Below are 22,506 nucleotides of genomic sequence, written 5' to 3' on the forward strand. Positions count from 1 at the left end.
ACTGCCAGTGGAGAACAGTCCACACATATATCCAGTGCACTGCCAGTGGAGAACAGTCCACACATATACCCAGTGCACTGCCAGTGGAGAACAGCCCACACATATGCCCAGTGCACTGCCAGTGGAGAACAGCCCACACATATACCCAGTGCACTGCCAGTGGAGAACAGTCCACACATATATCCAGTGCACTGCCAGTGGAGAACAGTCCACACATATACCCAGTGCACTGCCCGTGGAGAACAGCCCATACATATACCCAGTGCACTGCCCGTGGAGAACAGCCCATATACCCAGTGCACTGCCAGTGGAGAACAGCCCACACATATACCCAGTGCACTGCCAGTGGAGAACAGTCCACACATATATCCAGTGCACTGCCAGTGGAGAACAGTCCACACATATACCCAGTGCACTGCCAGTGGAGAACAGCCCACACATACACCCAGTTTACTTCCAGTGGCTGTGACTGCTAAGGACTGCAAAGAGATGAACCAAATTCCTATGAAATTTGTCAAAAACCCAAGTTTAAGAAAGGGGGATGTGGGGGGAGGGGGGCTGGAGAGATGGCTCGGTGGTTAAGAGCACTGGCTGCTCTTCCAAAGGTCCTAAGTTCAATTCTCAGCAACCACATGGTGGCTCAGAGCCATCTATAATGGGATCTGATGCCCTCTTCTGGCCTGCAGGTGTACATGCAGATAGATCATCATATACATAAAATAAATCTCAAAAAAAAAAAAAAAGAAAAGAAAAAAGAAAAAAGAAAAGAAAGGGGGGATGCCCAAGAAACAGAAGATAAAGGCAGGGAGGGCAAGGAGGATGGAGTAGCAGGAAGATGGGGGGGTACCCTACTGTGTACTCTCCAATACCTTCTGAATTCAGAACCATGTAAATACATTATTCAAAGAAACAAACTTCAGAAGCTTGGACCTAGTGAGGCCCTGGATGTTGTTATCTGTTCCTGACCCAGCTCCAGGTAACTGAGCTCTCAGACTGTCTCCCAAAGTGTGTCCTGCCCTACAGAAACCCGTGGGACAAAATCCCCAGAAGACTGTGACATTCCCAGACCAGATGAAGCAAGCTGGGCCAGCACTGGGAAGGGACAGCAATAGGCTCTCCCAGGCTACAGTTCCTCTCTCTGCCTACAGGTGGCGGTAAAAGGCTGCTTGCTCCGGACAGCAGAACCCTGTGGAGTCCGGCAGACACGAGCAAAGACCGGCAGCCATGCGCGTGTAACATAAAATAGAAACGGAATTTATTTCTCTGGAAGAAGCAGGTATCCATAGCTGGGGGCGGCAACTTTGGCAACAGAGGCTGATGGGAACACATCGAACAGCAACAGGAAGAGCAGGGGTCAAACAGGAAAATACTGGTGCCCCTGGGGTCTCCTTCCAATCCCGGGGCCTCATGGGCCCTTTCTCTGCTTCTGAGCCACTTGAGGCTGTTTCCGGGTACAAGATCCTAAGAGCAGCCAAGCCCACAAGTTCACAGTGAAGCCACAGGTCACATTCTGTCCAATACTCCAAATGCCTACGGGGCTCCCTGGAAAGGGCCCAGCCCTTCGGAGGGCCTGCTGGATGCCGGCCTACCCTTCTGCACGGCCAACACATCCTTCTTGCCCAAGTCAAGCCGTGCTTCTTCAGTCTAGTCCCCTAGGGCACAGCCTGGGGCACACTCTAACCACCAGCCCAGCCTTGATCTGGAGCCAGAGGCAGGTCACACACAGGGCCTGCCAGGAGCTGCCCGTCTTGCCTTCACAAGGCTCCTTCCCACCTCTTGGCTGGGGCACTGAGGGCTGAACCAAGGTGTGCAGAACAGCGCTGGGTGGGTGAGTGACGTGGGCAAGGTGGGGCTCCCGGCCTCCGGCTGCCTTGGTCTCACTGTGTCCACTGGGAGCAGCGGGCAGTAGTGGGTCCTCCAGGCCTGAGACGGGGCATCTCCCCACCCTCGTCCCACAGACAGGTTCAAGTGGTTCCTTTAGGGCGGACGTCGCTCTCCAGACAACTGTCAGCGTCTGAAAGATGGGAAATGACCAAAAAAAGTTCATCCATCAACAGAGGTTAAAGAGCTTGTGGGAAATTCAGGGTCACTACAGGGAATTACTGCCTTTAGGTACCATGCAAAAACCTGGCAGTTCTGGGCAACAGTTTTAGAACTTACTCTAAAGTGTCTTTTTTGATCAACTCTGACTTAAGAAAACAGTACCACCGTGTCCTGGAGTATCTAAGGACAACAGGAAGTCCCAGCTCCTCGGGATGCAAATTAGGGACAACTAGGAGCAGACACTTCAGCCGAGTGACCGAGTGAGTGACCGTGCAGTGTGGGGGAAGGCCACAGCCCTCTCCCATTGTGTTTCTGATGGTCTCTGATTAGAGCACAAAGTTATACTGTGTAAGAGTAGCACAGACTGGCAGACCCCGAGGCGCCTGCCTCCCAGCACCCAGTGCCATTTTGCTTCCTGGGATGATACAGGCTTCACTCCCGTCCATTTCACCACTTTGGGGCTTGATAAAGGTTTCAATTAATATTAATCTGTGTGCTTATTTTATATGAGTACACATATATAAACTTTTAGTAAAGCTCTGAGATCTTCTTTGGATGTTTATTCCTCCAAAAACATTAACATATATGGAAACGGATGTGAGAGGGTGAGTATGTTTGTGTGTGACTGTGGGCTTGCACATGCCACAGAGGGTGTGGAGAAGTCGGAAGACAAGCTCAGGTGTTGGTCTTCGCCTTTCTTCTTGGGGCAGGGTCTCTGTTAGTGAGACAGGGTCTCTGTTATTGAGACAGGGTCTCTGTTATTGAGACAGGGTCTCTGTTATTTGTTGGCTACTGCATGCCGGGCTGGCTGGCCCCTAACCTTCTGGGGCTCTCCCGTAAGAGCAATGGTAAGATTACAAAGGCTCAAGTTACATGCCCGTATGTTACACAGGTGTGGAGATTCGAACTCAGGTCCTCAAGCTTATACACTTAAGCACCTTATTCGCTGAGCGATGTTCTCCCAGGACTAGCTGGCACGTTAGACAGAAATATGATAAAGGAGGTGAAACTATTTGGTTAAATAGCCATTGTGAAGCATGTGGGCAACTAGGCACTCGGGAAGCTGGCCTGCACCGCCCAGGGCCCAGGTGACTCTTTCACGCTTCCATTCTTGAGAAAAGCCCGCCTCTGGGGCCCTGCACCTGCCCTCTCCCCTACCAGCTGGGGACTCCCTGCCCATGTGTGCCCTTCAGAGGGTAGACAGGCTTTTCCTACAGCGGGACACCCCGAGGACAGCCCTCCTGGGAGAAGGAGATAGGGCGGAGGATGGGACTCACTCACTTGTGGTGGGCAGGGCCACAGGAACCCAGAAGGTGGCAGCCAGCTTGCTCCAGGTTCCAGTCAAACATCTCCAGCACTTTGTGGCACTCCACCCGTGGCCGAAGACCCAGCCCAAAGAGCTGCTCCACCTGAGGAGCAGAGGGTAGTGGTGCCATGGGACACCCGGGGGGCAAGGGGTACCAGACCAGACGGGGCACAGGGCTTAAGAGTCAGCAGGGAGGTTCAGGTTCAGCAGAACCAGCTTTCAGGGCCCCTGAATGCCAGGGCAGGCAGGAAATGATGGTACCTTCAGATACTGGGCAGCCCTCTGCACACTCCAGCTGTGGCTCTGCAGGGCCGCCTGGCACTCCTCTGTGGTCACCCCATGCACCATGGCCTGCAGCTGGGCACACCCACCCATCAGCACCACTCGGGCCCATTCCTCTGGGTCCCTCAGACCCTTTGCCCTTCCCCTTCAAGTGGGCCTGGCACTCACCATCTGGATCTTGTCTGCCGGCTGGGCAGCCTCGTGCCCATCCCCTGGGCAGCCCCGCTGTGGCAGCCGAGCAGTGGCCCTCGGGGCTGGTGGCCGAGCCCCTGGGTTGCTGTTATTGGTGGAGAAGTTGGCCTTTGGGTCTGGGGCAGCCTGAGGCATAGGTCGAACGGTGGCAGTGGGAGCGGCGGGGGCTGGGGTACTGGGTGGGGGCAGCAGGAGGGGTACAGGCAGGGGGGCTGGCTCTTCGGGGCTCTGGGCCTCCCGAAGGAAGCGCTGATAGCGCTCCAGGTAAGCAGGGCGCTCAGGCAGCAGGTAGTAGTGAGTACTGCTGACCTTCCTGCCGTCGCGGACAATGGGCAGGATACAGGGGCCAGCCCGCGGGCCAGGCGCCTGGATCACTTGTGGCGTGGCATACTTAGGGTCTGAGGCGAAGCTCTGGGTGGTGGGCATGGGCTTTCCGGGTGAGCTGGAGAGCCGGTGTGGTAATGGAGAGCTGCCAGGTGGCACCAGGGGGCTCGGGGTCCTTGAACCTTGAGGGGACAGGGGTTCCCGGGGAGGCACTCGGGGAGGGGAGGCAGGTCCAGGCCACCGGCTCGCCTCTTCCTCACCCGGGGGAGCCGGAGATAGCTCCACACGTGGACGTGTGGGCCGAGGGGGGATAGGCACCCGGGGTGGCACCTGGGGCTTGTCATCGCCTCCTGGGGTGGGGGAGGGGGTCAGCGGGCCAGCAGGGACCTGGAGCTGCCGCATACACTCCTGCTGCAGCGCCTGGAAAATCTCCGCGGTCTGGGCCAGGCTGGGTGGCTTGGCGCCGCCACCCTGCGGTGGAAGGAATAGGTTGTCCTCCAGGGCAGGGGGCAGCTGCGCCTGCTCGGGCACAAAGGCGTAATTGGTCTCGCCCTGGCTCGGCCCAGCAGGGAGCCCTGCACCCACGAGCGTGCTGTTGATAGAGCAGACCTCAAAGTCATCCTCATCTTGGGCCACCTCGTCGTAGGCAGGGGGCGGGGGCAGCGGGCGAGCGTCCCAGTCGACCACGGGCGTGGGGTGTAAGGGCCGGGGCAGCGCCCGTGTCGGGCTCTGGGGGGGTGTCTTGTCCAGCAGGGAGCAGGCATCCATGGCCAACTGTGCCAAGGAGGGTGCACAGGGCCGCGGGGCTGGGACCGCGGGCTCCTCCCCGAAGTCGATGAGCGTGACTTCGCCCCCACCGCCACCGCGGGCTGCCTTGGTGCCCGGCACGCGGGCCGAGGGCTTCGCCAGCCACAGCCCCCGGGGCAGGGCGGGCTTCCTCAGGCCCAGCCGCTTGAAGTCGCTGGACAGGGGGTCTTGGTCCTCACTCACAGGGTCGTATGTCGGCTCTGTGATACAAAGGGAGACCCCAGCGGGGAGATGGTGTTGGGTATGAACCGGCAACAAGGGGAGGTAGGATGTGCAAAAGAACACCAGAATTCCCCACCAACTATGCACAGCCAACTCCTACAGGGTTAGCCTCTGCACCCAAGAGCACACCTGACCCTGCTCAAACGGGACAGAACCAGCTCTCTGCCTTCAGTGTAGGCTGGAGGGACCCCCGACTCTACCTAAGCCAGAGCAGGCGACACCCCACTCACGCCAGTCTCTGACACTCCCTCCGTAACACGAGCCCTGAATTCCTTGCTCCAGGCCCGGTTAGTAACCCCTCACCCCAACTCTACTGCGGCACACTGTGAGAGCAGGTGCGGGCCAACAGGAGCTTCCCTCAAAGGACAGGGCTCCTGAGAGCCTCCCCGACATCCTAGACACAACCTCTGCAGGTCTGAAAGAGTGTGAGGCTGGCCGAGCCACAGCAGGGCAAGGTCAAGGGGGACCCCAGGACCACACATCTTGGAGGGTACGGATGGGGGAGGCAGGCATGCCGGGCCAGTTCAGCAGCAAAAGCTCACAGCACACACCCGCTTCCCCTTCCACACAGCAGGCCGGCCGGCCGCTGGGGCTCTGTACCTTCCAGAAGAGGAGAAGTGAGAGGAGAGAGGGGTCGGGGGCGGGGGCCAAGGCATCCTGAGCAGCCCCACTTACTCTGAGTGAAGATGGCAGGCTGAGGTGGGCGAGGTGGAGGTTCCCCTGTAAGAAAGGCCATGCGGACAGGGGAGGCAGAAAAGAGGGGACCAAGCAGGGCAGAGATGGGGTGGGGGGACGGAGCCCGACAGAGGGGAAGAGTTGAGATGAGAAGTGGGGGGGAGAGAGGGGGAGGGAGAGAGAGGTGAACAGGAGTGAGCCAATGCACAGACCCAGCGGAAGCTGGGCGGTGGGAGGGAATGGGGAGGCAGGATGGAACCATGGTTCCAGAGTGACAGGCACAGGACCCGGGAGGTGGATGGGGCTCCTGGCTGAGATGGAGCCCAGAGTGGGGTGTGGGGTGTTGGCCTGGCACAGAGGAGCATGATTAAGGCAAGTAAGGGGAGCCAGGATCTGAACAGGCCGGTGAGGAAGGAGGTGGAGGAAGCTGAGACTGCAGGGCCAGTGTAGACCAACCCAAGGATCCCCACCTCGGCAGCGGCGGCGGCGGATACAGCTGCCTCTCCTCTCCTACCCCACGCCTAGCCAGAGCCAGGGAGTCAGCTGTCCCACCTGCTGCTCTGACCCAACTGTCCCCAGAGAAGAACAGCAGGGTCAGGGGGGCTCAAGGTAGTGACCTCTTCTAGGTAGCCAGTGAAGTGGGAACACCAAGGAATGGAAGGGCTCTTACTTTTCACCCTTCCCAGATGCTGGGCGGGTCGGGAGGTGCTCAGTTCCACACTCAGCAGGTCAGGAGGGTCCATGGGGTTTCCCAGATACAGTCTGTTGGGAGAGAACCAGGTCAGAAGGTGGAGGGGAGGTGGTGGGGGGTGGGGGGGTGGGGGGTATCGGGGGGGGGGGGCACAAGCTCTGGCAGAGGCATGTGGGCCCATTCCCTAAGGCCAGGCCAGAAACAACAACAGCAAAAAGCCTTCCTGAGTGTTTAGGAGACAATGCAAAGACCAAGGCATATTTTAGAGGAAGCTGAGTCACAAGCTCCCAGACTCCTGGGTCCGTATCCATTGTCCCTTCAACCAGAGGTGGCTCCCGAGAGGAAAGCACACCTGACCCAGGCTGAAGAGCCTGTGCCTTCATGAACTCCCGTACCTTACAGGGGCATACCTGCTCAAATACTCTTGTTCTTCAGACCCTCCTCGGAGACTGGAGAGAAAGAAGCACCTGCTGCTAGCCCCTAGGAGGGTGGGCAGGAAGCAGCTTCCTGCTGAACCACAGGAAACGGGGAGGAGGCAGAACTGCCGAGGAGGCTCTCCCCACTCACCCCAGCCCCTACGCTGCTAACCGACCATCAGTATCTGGGATCTGGGACTTAGTCACCAAAGCTGATTAAAGCCTGGAAGAATGAGGCTGGGCTGGCCAAGGCACAACAGGAGTGGGACAGAGGGTGCAGGCCTCTGCAGGGAGGGCCTGGCCTCCCCTCCCCCCCCTCCCCTCCCCTCCCCACACTTTCACAGGCCCTTACCTGGTTCCTGTGAGACAGAGGACCCAAGGAGAGTCCTCTCTAAGGGCCTGATGTTCTGGAGTGTGGGGTATGGGAGAACAAAGGCCTAGTTTACCATACTCTCAGGAGGAGGCAGCTGGAGAAGGGGCCACAGAGGCACGGAGCCCTAGCAGGAGAGCTGACAGCCTACCTGGGTGGGTAGGGTACCGTGAAGTGCCTAATTCTGTATTTCCCCCAGATGGCTCCCGGTGGTCTCACTCTTTCCCTGAATGAGACTGTGAATCCCCCCCCCCCCCAGTCCCCAAGCAGAGTGAGCTCTGGGGACAGACTAGAGGTACACTGCTCCCTAAGTTCCCCCAGGCCTGTGCCCACTTCTGGGAAGCAAACTCACTCCTGCCTGAACCTGTACAGACACGAGACCTGACCTCACAGGTTCAGGACTCCAGAACTCTGGAACCCCCTGAAGGAAAATGCTGCTTGGAGGCAGGTGTCTCCCCGTGTGCCAGGAGGTGGTGCCTCCTCTGTTGGGTGACAGGGGACTTTTTAGAAGTGGTGCCTCCTCTGATGGATGGCCGGACTTTTTAGCAAGTACAAACGAGTCCATCCTTGGGATTTCCTGAGCCTGGTTTTACTTACAACAGAAAACTAGGCACAAACAGACACTCTGCCCCACAGATGTGACAGGGCAGTGCTGGGGAAGAGAGAAAGCTGGAGGCTGGGCAGACAGCGAACGCAGAAAGGATCTCTGCTCACGCGTGTCTCAGACACCTACACATCTATTCTCAGGTAAAAGCTGCAACACACTGTGCGGGGCCATGAGGTCTGCAGCGTGCGGTTCCCCTCTGCAGAGAGGGCATGCAGTGCCGGACCTAACCTGCACGCCCTCTAAACCCGAGGACAGGAGCAGGTGATCACACTGCACAACCGCAGAGAAGAAACGACACAATGCAGACACGCATGTGGTTCAAGTGCCACACCAGAGGCAGGATCCCTGAGGACAAATGATAAATAAGGCCCCGGGATGGGAAAGCTCACCTCTGTGCCCCTGCAGTCGCAGCCTGTCCTGAGAGAGAAAAGCGACTGACCACGGGAAGGGCCGTGCGCATGTGCATGGCTGGAGGGCCAGCATCTGCACACGCCTGGGTTAGGAAACCACAGTATGTGTAAGCATCAAGGTGTGGTGACACCTTTCTGCAGGTGACCCGCGGCCAAGGTGCAGAGGCTGTCTCACTGCCCCAAAGCTTTCCACTATAGGAAAAACTGGGACCCCACTTGGTTGGAAAGGCCAACATGGTAAGACCTTAACCACTCCTGGCCTTGGGAAATGACTTTGGGGATGCTCTCTGCCGGCTCCTAGTACTGCTTGCTTTGAGCAAGCCATTTTAATTCAGCCTTTACCTCTTTAGTAACAGACAGCGCCATCCTTGGAATCTATGAGAGCTTGTGTGTGGTGTGGTGAGGGGCCGGGCCACTCATCTCAGGAACCCAGGACCAGATCAGGCCGGTGTCTCTGTCCAGGTACTTACTCATCAATCCTGTCAGGGAATCCCCAGCAGTGGCGGGGGTCACTGTCGCCATGCCCCGTGTGGATGAAGCTATTCTGTAGAGGCTGGCTGATGTCCTGGGCCGACAGGCCGGCCACGGAGGTCACTACATTCCGAGGGAAGGGTCCCACACACAGCGTCCGGGTGTTCTGACCACGCCACCAGTAGTTCTCAGCCCTGTGTGACAGAAATAACACAGTGAACACCGGGTATGGGAGAGGAAGTGACCCCAGGCAAAGGGACCCTTCTCATACCAAGGTCCCTCCCGACTCATGGATCCTGGCTACCTTGGCAAAAGGTAAGCACTGGAGATAAGACCTCAAGCTCAGTCCACCCACCAGTCTACTCTGTCCAACAGCAACCCCATAAGCTGCCACTCCCTGAGGAGGGCCTGGCTGTTTGCTCAGCCTTACCCTAAGCTCCTCTGGGTAGGTCAGGTAGCTTTTCCTACAGTCTACAAATAAGGAAACAGATTCCAGCAAGTGTCGTACACGACTAGCCTATTTACCAGCACGATCGCAGCAGACCCAGTATCCAAATCAACTGAGTCTGCAAAACCAATTTACTCTCACAATACACCTGTTCCCTTCCTCCAGTGGGGGCCTGCCTTGGTCCCGGGGCCACTGGATTCACTCTTCAGCAGGGTTCTAGAAATTTTAGGTGATACATCGGCCAAAGGGAGCCTCATGAGTTTAGGAGCATGCCTTCCAATTACTATTCAGCCCTCACATGCAGGTCTTCAAGATGTAGGAGTACACGGAGACCCAGGTCTCCTCTTCTCTGGGGCCTGGAACCACCTGTGGGCAGGGCTGTGGGGATCCAGCCTTGCCATCTCCCCATCTTCTCAGGATGAGGCCTACTCTCTTGTCTCACGAGAGGGGTCTAGGAGGGAAACTCAGATCTCCCGGTGTGGCAAATCTTGAGGATCTCGGTCCCTTACTCCTTAGACAAGACAGGAGCAAACCTGTGTCGGATCCAGTCTAAGCCCAGGCTGAGGCCCACACAGCAAGCCAGCAAGCCGGAAAGAGAAGAGCTCTCTCTGGACATTCCACATGCCCCGCAGCTGACTGCTGGGGCCGCTGCGTCTGCTGCTCACACCAGAAGATGTGGACGGAGTCTGGGGTAAGGCATCAGTGCTAACAGTCACGCTGCTGGGACATAGCCACACCACCACTGCCTGCCCTGTCGTCCCCCCCCCCACACACCTTTACATCATCTGTCCCAGAGCCAGAAGGGCCTCCCGTGGAACAGCCACAGCAGAGGGGCTGGGGGTGGGGTAGGGCTGGGGAGGGGGCTGTGCACGGCCACAGCGGCCTCCTGGTCACTAAGGCTGCCCTGCTGGCCCACCACCAGCCACAGCAACCCTGTGATTACTCCCTGCCCGCAGGCTAGGAAGGGCAGGGAAGGAAGGAGGAGGACAACACCCTGAGAAGGAACAATCTGATCTGAAAATAGCAGAGCCATTCCAAGGGGAGAAAGGCTTCTCAACACACAGAGCGGCCCATGAAAAGCACAGGGCGGCCATGCCTGCCCAGCACCCCGGGCTGCTCTCCCAAGACCAGCGGCTCCTCCACGAGGCAGCCCCTCCCTGCCCTGGCTGCCAGCCCTCAGCTCTGCTCTGTCTACCTCCTGAGGTGCCCTTTAACTCAGAGAGCTCCGGCAGAGTTGGGAATGTTACCCAAACAGTCTGCTCACAACACACACAACCCCACCTTGTCCCTTCCGAGGGCAAAGACTGGGTGCCTTCCACCCTCCCACCACAGGAAGCAGAGGCTTGAGGGCAGGCCAAGAACCTACAAATGGATTTCAAAACCTCTGCCCCCACCCAACACCACTTCTGAACAAACACACAAAAGGGCAGTCAGCCATCCTACCTCCAAGTAAGACCCTTGAGAAAGGCCCATCATCATTTGTATCCCCGAGTCTGTCTTTATTTTTATTTTTAGGGGTTTTTGTTTGTTTGTTGTTTGTTTGTTTTTGGACAGGGTCTCTCTATGTAATCCTAACTGTCCTGGAATTCACTTTGTAGACCAGGTTGGCCTCAAACTCACAGAGATCCTTCTATCTCTGTCTCCCAAGTGCTTCGGGGGTGTGTGTGTGTGTGTGTGTGTGTGTGTGTGTGTGTGTGTGTGTGTGTGTGTGTGTGTGTTAAAGGTATGTGCCACCATGCTCCACATACCTCCAAAAGCTCAGAAGGACTGAGCTGGCAGGGTCTGAGAACTGGGACAAGCTGCATCCTAGAGTTGGAACTAGGAAGCATGCTGAATACAGCTTCAGAAAAGAGAAATACAAGGAAGACAGGCAAGAGGCAGAGGAGCGAGCCACGTGGACACACCCAACCCAAAGAGGCACTCAAAGCCCATGCACCTGGAGCCATGGCGACAATTCGGGCAAACAGAGCAATCCGGGGTGAGAAGGCACAGGACAGCAGCCCCGGTAACCACAGACACACAGGCCCACTCCTAAGGCTTGCTGGCTGCTGTGGCCTCGTGCCCCGCCCCCCCACCTCCCACCTCCCGAGCAGTTCCAGGGACCAAGTTAGAGCTGGCAACTCAGAGGGACGCCTTCTAGGAGCTGAACCATGGGCTGTGGCAGTACCAGCAGCTGAAGCCACGGGACAGAAGAGCCTGGGGTGGAAGAGCAGGGCAGGGTGCCCCCAGGACAACCTCCCAGGAAGAGATACTCCCCTGGCTCCTCCCGCAGCGGGCTCTGCTCTCCCTGACCCAGGGCTTTCAGAGACACACAGGAAGCTCCTGTGTTACCCCCAGGAAACACAGGCTCCAAGTGGAGCAGGAGACAGACTGGTAAAGACTTGAGGCCACAGGGGCACAGAGGGAGCTTTCGGCTCCTGGACGTGGGAATGGTTGGTTACAGGCCAACTCTGGCACTAAGGCTCCACTGGGTACCTCCAAGGAGGCCCCCTGCCCACCCTCAAGTCTTCCTGTCTCCAGCCTATTTCCAGAACACTGTCTCTTAGGCCCCTTACCTGCCCTCAGGTCCAGACCCACATGTGGTTCCTTCCTGCCTCCAGGTCTCTCCTAGCAGTTCTGTTCTTTCCTCTATCACTACCCTCTCCCATTCTCTGTACCTGCTAGATGTGATGTCATTCTTGTCCCGACATGAGGGAGCCCTGGCCTGTGGCAGTGGGACAGGGGCCACAGTGGACACAGGTAAACCTAACACACCCAGCTCCAGGGCCCAATCCACTGGCTCAGGCTGGGACTCACCCCACTCACCAACCCCAGGAGAGCACAAGATAAACCTGAAGGCCCCCTGCCGGCACCTTACCCACTCTGAGTCAGCGGAACGGAGTACAGGGAATCTCCCTTTGCCACACTTTTCTTCCTGGTTTTCAACACTCACCCACAGTGCTGAAGCACAGACGCCCTACCCCCCACCAGTCCCTCAGACACTCTGGGGATCAGATGACTGGAGGAAGGACCAGCAGAGGGTAGGGCCCGGGCAGGTGCTGGAACTAGAAACATGGGGGTTGTAGGTAGAAGGCTGAGTCAAGGGATGTGGCTGGTAGGCTAGGACAGGCGTTTCAAATTGGTCAGACACACAACAGTCTTCACCGGGAAGGCCTGGAATGAACTGGGGGCGGGAGGTCCAGGCAGTGGATGGAGGGAGTCCCGTGACGGGAAACCCTGAGAGGTTCAGCAGGAGGGAGGGAACGTTGCCAAAAGGGCTAGGCGGAGCCGGGGAGGCTGCTTGGGGTCTGAGAGGCACCAGGGTGAGCAGTCAAATTTCCACGCTCCTGGGCATGGCAGCTCACACTCACAACCCAGTACTTGGGAGGTAGAGGCAGGAGGATAAGGCATTTAAGGCCAGCCTGAGCTACACGAGACCTTCTCTCAAGAAACTGGGCGTCAGGGGAAGAATCCTATGTGGAGACACCGGGGGGAAGAAGAGAGACACTGGAGAATTCTGGTGCTGGCCTCCAGCTCTGAGGCCAACCTGGGCTGCAGCCTAATCCTCGGCACAATGGCAGTTTGGCCCTCATACAGCCAGAGCGGGAGCCCAGTGGGAAACTGGGGTTAGGCAGGGAAAACCTGTCCACGCAGCTCAGCTCTCAACGGTGTGAGACCTGTCACCTCAACACTGCCCGCCCCTGCCTTCATGCTGCCAAGGGACTCCTGGAGGCAGAAGGGGCCCGTTTATACAGCCCTCCAACTGTGCCCTTTAAGAGACGACCCCAGTGTAGACCACAGCCCTACCGTCCCTCGATGACAGTGATGACGTCATTCATCTGGATGTGCAGCTTGTCCGGCTCCTCGAAGTCCTGAAGGGCCCGCATGTCAGTAGGCTGAGCCTGGGGGCAGAAACAGGCCATTGTCCAGTCCAGGCTCGGCCTCCAACTATCCCCCAGCCACTGTGGGCAGATCTGCCCCTCACCTCCAGCAGGAAGTCCCGAAGGGCCACAAACGTGGGTCTGTCCTCTGGCTTGTGGGCCCAGCACTGGACCATGACGTTGTAGATGTCCTGGGGGCAGTCCTCAGGCCGGGGCAGGCGCTCCCCTTCCTTGTCAATCTTATGCAGGATCTGCCAGGCAGGGTGGTGCAGGGGTTAGGGTAGCAGAGCACTCGCCTCCTCACTTTCTGTCTGCCCCTGACCTGGCCTATACAGCTGAAGATGCTGCCCGACATGCCGGTCCACCATGGCACACGTTCTAGGGGGGCTCTGTCCCCAGAGTCTGGGACCTTTATTTCCAGCCCCACCCCATGCTCCCACCCCCGTTCCTCTCCTGTGACATTCTCAGCAACCCTTGTCTTGACTAAGCTCTCAGAAAAGAATCCGTTCCAACAAGGTCAGGCTGGGAACCGGGGAGGGCTTACTCCCACACACCCCACGGAGAAGCCCACCCCTGGTCCCCTCACCACCCCGGTCCCCTCACCTGGCTGCCGTTGAGGCCAATCCAGGGCTCCTGGCCATACGTGAACATCTCCCACAGTGTGACCCCAAACATCCAGGTGTCGCTGGCATGAGAGAAGGTCCGTGTCTTCAGGCTCTCAGGGGCACACCTAACAAAAGAGAAGGTTCTTGGGGACCCCTACCAGTTACCCCCTTTAGCTACCTCTGGCACCAGGAGACCCCATGATCTAAGCAGAGGATCAGCCCAACCAGGGCCCAAGGCAGGCCAGGTACCAGCACACTAGTCACAGGCCTCAAGACGCAGCACAACCATTCCTGTCTGCCGCCAGCCTGACCTAACACATCTACTGACCATTCTTGTCTGGCTACTCTCCATACCACACGTTTGATATTGAACAGCGAGTCCTCCAGGAAGCCTTTTAGTACCCTACCAAGTACCGCGCCCTTTGGATCTCACGAGCAGTTACCCTAGTACCTCCCAGTATCCCCCTGGAGAACTCCTTGCATGGACGTGCAAACATGTAAGTACACAAGAAAGGCACCCCCGGCCCAGAACTGGTAAGGGCCGGCCAGGGCAGACACAGTCCTGTGGTGGGCACCAGAGTCCCCACACGTTTGGGGGTCTACTGAGACTGGGGTGGAGCTCAGGCCCCACAGGCCAGCTGCACCTGCCCCTCACCAGGCGAAGGGCACCTTGCGATGTTCCTGCATGACGTAGTGGTCGTCATTCTGGGGCAGGGCCCGCATTAGCCCGAAGTCCCCGATCTTGACCAGGTCACGGGTAGCCAGCAGCAGATTCCGAGCAGCCAGGTCCCGGTGAATGAAGCGCTTGGACTCCAGGTAGCCCATGCCCTCAGCCACCTGCACGGCGTAGCGGCTCAGAGTCCCCAAGAGGAAATGGCCTTGGTGTTTCCGTAGGCGGTCCAACAGAGATCCCAGAGGTGCCAGTTCCGTCACCTGGGGTCAGCCGTAAGACAGAGAACGAATGTGTCGATCTCGACCCCTCTCTGAGAGTCAAGGGTTCCAGTCCTTTCTGGAGTCCGCCACAGCCATACTCAGCGCTCCTTCCTGACCTGTCTGCTGAGAGCTACGGGTTCCACAGCTTGCTAGGCCTGTGCCTCCAGCCATCCTGGGAACGTGAGACCCCCAAAGAGGCTCAGACTAGAAATTCCAAAGACCAACTCCAGTCAACAAGCACCAGAAAATCTAAAAATGACAGTGCTGGGCAGGACCCTGGGAAACCCCTTGGCCACATCTGGTGGGAGACCACAGCAGGCAGGAGGAGGAGCACATCTGGAGGCCCAGAACCTGCACTTTGCTCTCTGACCCGCCCGCCTACCCAAGCACTCACCATCTTCATGGGCGGTGTGAGCACCACACCGTACAGGCGAATGAGGTTCCGGTGGTCAAGTGTATGCATGGCATTGACCTCCCGGATGAAGTCGTCCATGGCCTCTGGCTGGCTCAGCACATCGGGCTTCAGGCACTTCACCGCCACGCTCACCTGCCGGAGCAGGATGAGCAGGGAGTTAGGCCTTCCATGGTCCCCAACAATGAGCTAACTGCTCCTCAGTGCAAAGATCCTTGTCTCAGACCTGTTCACCTGAGCGGGTGAGCATGTCACCAGTTTACATACTCCGCTCCTGGCATGGGGACGGCAGCTGACTGGCCTCTAAAGGTCATTAAATGCGGGCCTCCTCATTCTAGGAAAATTCTCAAGTTAGCAGTGACAGCGAATCAAGAGATGAGCAGGCCGGGCGGCGGTGCATGCCTTTAATCCCAGCACTCGGGAGGCAGAGCCAGGCAGATCTCTGTGAGTTCGAGGCCAGCCTGGTCTACAGAGCGAGATCCAGAACAGGCACCAAAACTACACAGAGAAACCCTGTCTCGAAAGCCCATCCCCACCCCCACCCCCCAAAAAAATAAGCAGTCTGGAGACAGAGCAGTAATTTGTTTAACTAATGCCGCATCTACAGAACTGCAGGTTGCCACAGCAGCCTCCCTGGGAAAAGGGGGTGTATCTTAAATGAACCCACCCAACCACCTGCGAGGGTAGGGGTGGGGAAAACCAGGGCGTGGCTCTGCTTCAGTCAGGCAATGGGACCGCAGACCACTGGTTTCCCATTTTTCAGTAGCCAATCTTTCACCGTAAGCAAACTATTTTTAGACTTGAAAAAAAGAAACCACTGTGCTTAGTTAAACCTCAACACGGCTCGAAGGTGAGTCAGCTGTCTCCTGCAGAAGGGGGGGATGCTCACCGTCCTCCCTGCAGGAGCATCCCATTCGCCCCTGCGCACCACGCCAAAGGAGCCGTCTCCCAGCTTCTCCAGGAGGCGCAGGTCCTTCTCACTGATGAGGCAGGTGAGGCTCTGCAGGGTCCCCTCCCCTGCCAGGCCCCCTGGGGTGGGTGAGGGCTTCCGGAAGGTGCTCTGAGACTGATGGGGCGGGAACTCAGCCTCCAGCCGCTTTCCACTGAACACCTGTTTGGAAGCAGCCAGGAGCCAGATGGAACTCAGGGCCCCAGAGGCACTCGGTCCCACCCCACTGGTGGGCCTCAGACAGCTCCTGGCTTGGCCACGCTGCCCAGGAGCGGCCTGTAAAAGGCTCACACTGCCTCCAGTGCATACCCACAGCGGGAACCCACAGTTGAAGCCTCAGGGTAGGTGTCAAAAACAGATACCAACACAGCTTGTGGCTGCAGTGACCCTGACTGGTCTGTGAGGACAGATACAGCACAAAGCCCTCTGGTTACACCCCAACCCCCCACCCCTGGTCTCCAGCTCCTCCCCATCCTCCCCTTCCCTTCCTGAACCTCTTATCCATCACAGAGTCTTGCCCCGAGCACACAAAGAGAGGGTAGGAGCCCGAGGGGCCCTCCAAACACCTCCCTGTCCATTTTTAGCCCTGGCCCCTTCTCTGGGTTAACCATTTGACGCTGTCTGTCTCTATTCTCCCTGGGGAGTCGGCTGCCCTTCATCCTGCCCTGGGGAGAAGATAATTTTAGTCTGAGGTTGAACCATGAGTGTGTGTTATGTATGTGTGTGTGTGTGTGTGTGTGTGTGTGTGTGTGTGTGTGTGTGGTGCAGATGAAGCCAGTCTTTGCTGGAGAAGGGCCTGGGAAGACAGCTGGGCTTCTGGAGGGGTGCCTAGAGGCAGGGGCTGAGAAGGAAGGAAGACTAGAGGGTCTCTAAGGCCTATTTTTGAGAAGGAAGTGCCAAAGGTCAAGAGACAGGAAAAGGCCCGTGAGCAGACCTGGCCATGGTAGTCTGACCTGTCCACCTCTGCTGGGGCATCCAAAGCTCTAGCTCCAGGCTACACACTCTTCTCACCTCCCTAAGAGTTGGCCAGCCTTCCCTGCATGTGCTAAGGGGCAACTCGAATCTGAGGACCTTTTTGGACTCTGTTCCTTCTTCCCAGTAACTAGAATTCCTAATATTTGCCAATAGCACTCAGCTTACAAGATCTACCTCAGCCAATGCAGCCAGGAGGGATCCTTCCCACAGCCCTGCAAGGTAAACTGTGTGATGAGGCCAGTACTGGTTTCCTGAAGACATGACGGTTTGGAGAGGGTCTGATCACCCAGAGACCTACTCTGAATCGGGGATAGATCCAGAAATCCCATATTGCTTTTCTCTTCTACCATCAATCAGCCCGACACACTCATCCTTCACTAAAACCTGGGCAAAGGCCCAGGACTGTGTCCCCAGAAAAGGCCACAAGCTCTCAAGAGACAGCCCCTTTGCCAAACTGCAGCCAGGAAATTTCTACTGCCCAATCCCGGACCGGCTGCTCTGTCCTGCTCACCCCCCACCCCAGTGCTGAGGCCAGGAGTGGGGTGGGAGGCCCCGGCTGCCTGGCTTCCTCTCCCATTGTCTTCCAGACAATGGGCAAAGTTCCACTGAGTCACACCAGGGACTCACAACACCGCAGACCTAAATTAGGGTGGGTGGGGGGCAGCTGTGGGGAAGGAAGCTGTCAGCAGCACCAGATGACCAGAGAACGTAGGGGACATGGGGCAGCGTGGCAGAGCCGAGATGTCCAGACAGTCCCGGCCACCCACACCGGACACTGGCCTGACTCGCAAAGGAAGGACCACTTGTCAGTAAGTCCCTGCTCCCGCACACAGACAGGCTGTGAAACCCTCACTGCACACGGGCTCCTCACGTGTCCGTCTGTGGCGGACACAGACACTTAGGCAGCTCCACCGGGGCCCCGCCAGATAAAAGCCTGGAGGAGGGCGGGCTGGACAAAGTGTGAGGGCACTGGTGAGACTATACCTGCCGGGGAAGAGGAGAAGGTTCCCAGGCTGCCGGCAGGGTAAAGGCCTTGGGGTGCCCCCTCCACTCCCACACGGCTTGCTCACACACCTTGCTCATCCACGACTTGCGTTTGCACACGGTCTTCCTCCTCTTCACAGCCTCCCACAGACGCCTCTGACCTGCAAGGAGGGAGAGTGAGCAGGGGCCCTTGGAGAACTCACACACTCGCCCAGACAGAGAGACGGCTGTCCGCCTGGCAGGGGGCTTCCTCGGTCCCTAGGGTAGGCCCACCGCTCTCGACACCACACCACCAACCCAGTCAGCTGCTCCACCAACCAGGAATTTCATTCACCCAATCTCTGCACTCTACTTCCGGAGGATTCTCCAACTGGGGGCAGGTATTTGTTCATCATGGTGGCCAATTACCTCTCCAACTCTCCAGACATATATCAGGTAGAGAAATAGAATTTTCTCCACTCTAAGGCTTACCCCATAAAATTCCCTTACGCTACTGACATGAGACACTATGCTGGCTGGTTTTCATGTCACCACGGCACAAGCTAGAGTTATCAAAGAAGGACCTCCCCGCTCCTGAAGATCCAGCTGTAGCAGATTCTCTTAATAAGTGATTGATGGTGGAGGGGCACCCCTGGGCTGGTGGTCCTGGGTTCTGTAAGAAAGCAGGCTGAGCAAGCCACGACGAATAAGCCAGTAAGCGGCACCATGGCCTCTGCATCAGCTTCTGCCTCCAAGATCCTGTCCTGTTGAGAGTTCCTGTCCTGACTTCCTTCAGTGATGAACAGTGATGCGTAAGCGTAAGCCTAATAAACCCTTTCCTCCACAAACTGCTTTGGTCATGGTGTTTCGTCATGGCAATGGTAACACTAAGACAGAAATCAACTATCCAGGGCCAAAAGTAGCATACGTTAGTGTCATTTTATTAGCTTATAAAACATTTGGCTATGCCGGGCGGTGGTGGCGCACGCCTTTAATCCCAGCACTCGGGAGGCAGAGGCAGGCGGATCTCTGTGAGTTAGAGGCCAGCCTGGGCTACCAAGTGAGTTCCAGGAAAAGGCGCAAAGCTACACAGAGAAACCCTGTCTCGAAAAAACAAAAAACAAAACAAAAAAACAAAACATTTGGCTAGCCGGGCAGTGGTGGCGCATGCCTTTAGTCCCAGCACTCGGGAGGCAGAGGCAGGTGGATCTTTGTGAGTTAGAGGCCAGCCTGGTCTACAGAGCATGATCCAGGAAAAGGCACAAAGCTACACAGAGAAACCCTGCCTCAAAAAACCAAAAAAAAAACATTTGGCTATTTTGAGTCAAACACATTAAGGTTTCTTCTCTCCCCCACCCCACCCCCAGACAGAGTTTCTCTGTGTAGCTTTGGTGCCTGCCCTGGATCTCACTCTGTAGACCAGGCTGGCCTCAAACTCACCGAGACCCACCTGGCTCTGCCTCCCGAGTGCCAGGATTAAAGACATGTGCCACCACCATCCGGCCTCACATTAATGTTTCTGATTGTGTTTTTTGAGACACTCTAGAGTAGCCCACCCAGGCTAGCTGAATTTGTTATGTAGTTGATGGCTGAGCTATTGATCCTCCTGCCTCCACCTCCTGAGTGCTAGAATTACTGGTGTTTGCCACTACACCCGTGTGAGTGGTGCCGGGAATTAAACCCAGCACTTGGCTCTCCGACAAGTGAGTTCCACCGCAGCCCGATGATTCCTAATGTTCCACAGAGAACTCCACGACTTCTAACTGGCAACTGGTAGTTTTAGATTAGAAAGAACGAAAGATAAAGTTTCTGTGTGTTAGCAAGCCATCTGAGAGGTGTTCTTTAAAAGATTTTTAAATTTTTATTTGGGTATTGTGTGCGTCAGTGGATATGTGTGTGCCTTACGTGAGCAGGTGCCCATGGAGACCAGAAGAGGTGTCAGGACCCCCAGAGCTGGAGTTACAGGCAGGTACAAGCTACCTGACTTTTCACAGCACACGCTTTCAAGCACAGAGCCATCTCTCTGGCCCCATCTAAGAGTTCTTGTCTTACACCTTTCTCCTGGTAGATCTTGGCATTGACCCCACCAGCATTCAGAATGGAACAGAGGAGACTCAACTCTACACTTACAAAAGAGACACAGGAAATACATCCCACACGTATCTGATCAAACCCAACGGGGAAAGGGCTGGAAAGCAGACCTGGCAGCAAAGGCCTGAAAACCCAGGTACCAGGGAGACAGAGACAGGAGGAGCAGGTTCATGGTCTGCTTAGGCTACAGAACAGGTTCAAGGCTACCCTGGGTAACTTACTGAGATTCTGTCTCAAAAACACAAAGTACAGAAAGGACTGAAATTCATAAGTGGGGTGCTTGTGAAAAGTCCTGGGTTCAACTCCCAGTACCTCTTTGGAAAAAAAAAAGGGGGGTAGAGAGGTAGGGAGTCTGGTGATGTGCTCACTGGCAGAGTGCCTGGGTAGCACAGGCAAGACTAAATTCAATACTCAGCCCTGGGGGGAAAAGCCAGAGAAGGTGCATGGAATTAATAACCCTGAGCGGCCATTCTCCTCTAATTCCAACTCACACTGACAACTACGAACCATTCCCAGGGGACCCTGGGACCGGCACCTCTGCTGATACCTCCCACTCATCTCAGGGGCTCCGGGTCTGGCTGACAGAGTTCTCAGGTGCCATGACAAAGAGATTCTTCGGGTGCTGGACCACGCTAAAGACACACAAGGCAAATGGTCAGAGGCTAAAACAAGGCCCACGAGCTACCTACCAGGCCGGCCCATGCCAATCTTTTCCAGATCTTCGTTCTTGACATACTCAAAGTGGGACAGGCGGGTGATGTTGAGGTCATCACGGAGCCTCAGGAAATACTGCTGTAGCTGCACCTCAGACAACAGTTCCAACAGCCAGCCCGTGCCCTCCTCCGGCTGCATGCTGCTGCTCCCCAGCCTCTGTGGAAAAGGAAAAACAGCTGAGGGGCCAGGGGATGTGAGCGGACGGCAAGAGACCTGCACGTCAATGCCCTTGGCTCGCCCACGTTCGACTGAACTCAGAGCACTTGCTTGCTCCCTAACCCAGCTGAGATGGGGCAGCTGAGAGGAGCCCCAGACCAGTTAGGAAGCAAGTCTTCTTCCCAAATCTGCGCTCTCTGCTTGAGTGAACTGAGATCCACCTCTACGCTCAGGGACCTCGGGGAATCACAGGCCCTTTGAAACACAGATTAATAGTATCAGCCATCTAACTCCTAAATTTTCATTTAAAAGTTGGGGTGGAGTACAATGGCCCTTTGAGATCCGTCCACTGGACCCCTCATCAGACAGACCCCGCAGAAAGATCTCAATCCAGTTCTCACTGCCCGACATCACCAGGCCTCTCCCACTGATTCACGGGCAACATCCAGGTGCCTAAAGGGCCGTAAAGAAGAAGACAAGAGTGGGAGACGTGGACCAGAGAGGGTTTTCAGACATCCCGTAAACGGTACCAGATGTCTGAATTTGTATGACATCCTATCCTCAAAAACATTTTTGGGATGGCGACGTATGCACACGGTAAATAGTCCAAACGCACAGGGAGCCTCGCTCCCTCTCCGGCTGCGCAGCTACCTAGCTCCCAGTCCCCAAAGCCAGCTGCCAATGTCTTCTTTGGTTTTTCAAGACGGGGTTCCTCTGTGTCACAGCTCTGACTGTGCTGGAACTCACTTCGTAGACCAGGCTGGCCTTGAACTCAGAGATCCGCCTACCCCTGCCTCCCGAGTACTGGGATTAAAGGCTTGTGTCACCACCGCCTGGTGCCTCTGTGTGTCCTTTTAAGTGGAAAATATTCACACATTACCCATACTACTGTTTCTCATTTTTCACTTAACAGTTTGTCTTCTCGACTTTTAAATTTAAATGACGCAGAACAGTACAACTTTGAAATATGTGTGAGTACACACACAGTGTATAACATACTGGCAAAATAAAATGTACCTGCAGGCTACAAGCAGCCAATGCTGAGGGACCTGTCTGGTCTATACTCTCCTGGGTCCAGAGGAAAAGGCCAAGAGCACCTTCAAAGCTAAACAGCCAAACCCATCCCTGTCCAAGACACCTGACACTCAAGAGCTCTCCCAGACCACTCTAACCTCACCTCAGTTCCTGAGGAAGAAGATAGGGGAATGGAAAAGGCCAGCTGTCTGGTTAGGGGTCAGGTGACCTGCTCCTGAACACAGCGCACTTTCAACACAAATGCGGTATGAGGAATGGGCCCAGCATGAGCCTCCTGCCCCCACAGTTCCCCATGGTCCTGCCAACACAGTACCAGGAGCTCAGACTTTCCCTGCAGCTCAGGGCAGCAGGACGAGTAACCAATGGGATGGGAAAGGCAAGCCCTCAGTTCAAACCCTGGCTCTTCCACCGAGGAGAAAGGCCAGGCAGCTAGCTGGGCGGGTGGGTGGCTTCCAAGCTTTAAGCTGTAACCCTTTATTTGGACGGCTCTCTAAGGGCTGTACCCTCATATAGAGGATATTTTTGTTTGTCACAGTGGGGGGAGGGGGC

The 22,506-nt window shown here is 56.4% G+C and overlaps 1 protein-coding gene across 11 annotated transcripts in view; it reads right to left on the minus strand.

The window, feature by feature from the left end:
- Positions 1-1,233: 1,233 nt before the first annotated feature.
- The window catches only part of Tnk2 (tyrosine kinase non receptor 2), a 39,271-nt gene continuing 17,998 nt past the window's right edge, over positions 1,234-22,506 (minus strand). For 2 of the 11 annotated variants that reach the window (XM_059277064.1, XM_059277070.1), the window contains exons 2-15: positions 20,742-20,922; positions 18,073-18,143; positions 15,964-16,185; positions 15,057-15,209; positions 14,385-14,662; positions 13,728-13,854; positions 13,229-13,375; positions 13,051-13,145; positions 8,816-9,010; positions 6,522-6,613; positions 5,852-5,896; positions 3,800-5,154; positions 3,611-3,706; positions 3,321-3,452 (exon numbers count right to left, since the gene is read on the minus strand). In XM_059277064.1, the coding sequence (XP_059133047.1) occupies positions 3,321-3,452; positions 3,611-3,706; positions 3,800-5,154; positions 5,852-5,896; positions 6,522-6,613; positions 8,816-9,010; positions 13,051-13,145; positions 13,229-13,375; positions 13,728-13,854; positions 14,385-14,662; positions 15,057-15,209; positions 15,964-16,185; positions 18,073-18,143; positions 20,742-20,904 (3,171 nt within the window). In that variant the 5' untranslated portion in view covers positions 20,905-20,922. Of the gene's footprint in view, positions 2,015-3,320; positions 3,453-3,610; positions 3,707-3,799; positions 5,155-5,851; positions 5,897-6,521; positions 6,614-8,815; positions 9,011-13,050; positions 13,146-13,228; positions 13,376-13,727; positions 13,855-14,384; positions 14,663-15,056; positions 15,210-15,963; positions 16,186-18,072; positions 18,144-20,741; positions 20,923-22,506 lie in introns of those variants that run through there. The other 9 variants (XM_059277068.1, XM_059277072.1, XM_059277066.1 and 6 more) reach the window with 6 other exon arrangements.

Source organism: Peromyscus eremicus, chromosome 12, assembly GCF_949786415.1.
Source record: "Peromyscus eremicus chromosome 12, PerEre_H2_v1, whole genome shotgun sequence".
Taxonomy (NCBI): Eukaryota; Metazoa; Chordata; class Mammalia; order Rodentia; family Cricetidae; genus Peromyscus; species Peromyscus eremicus.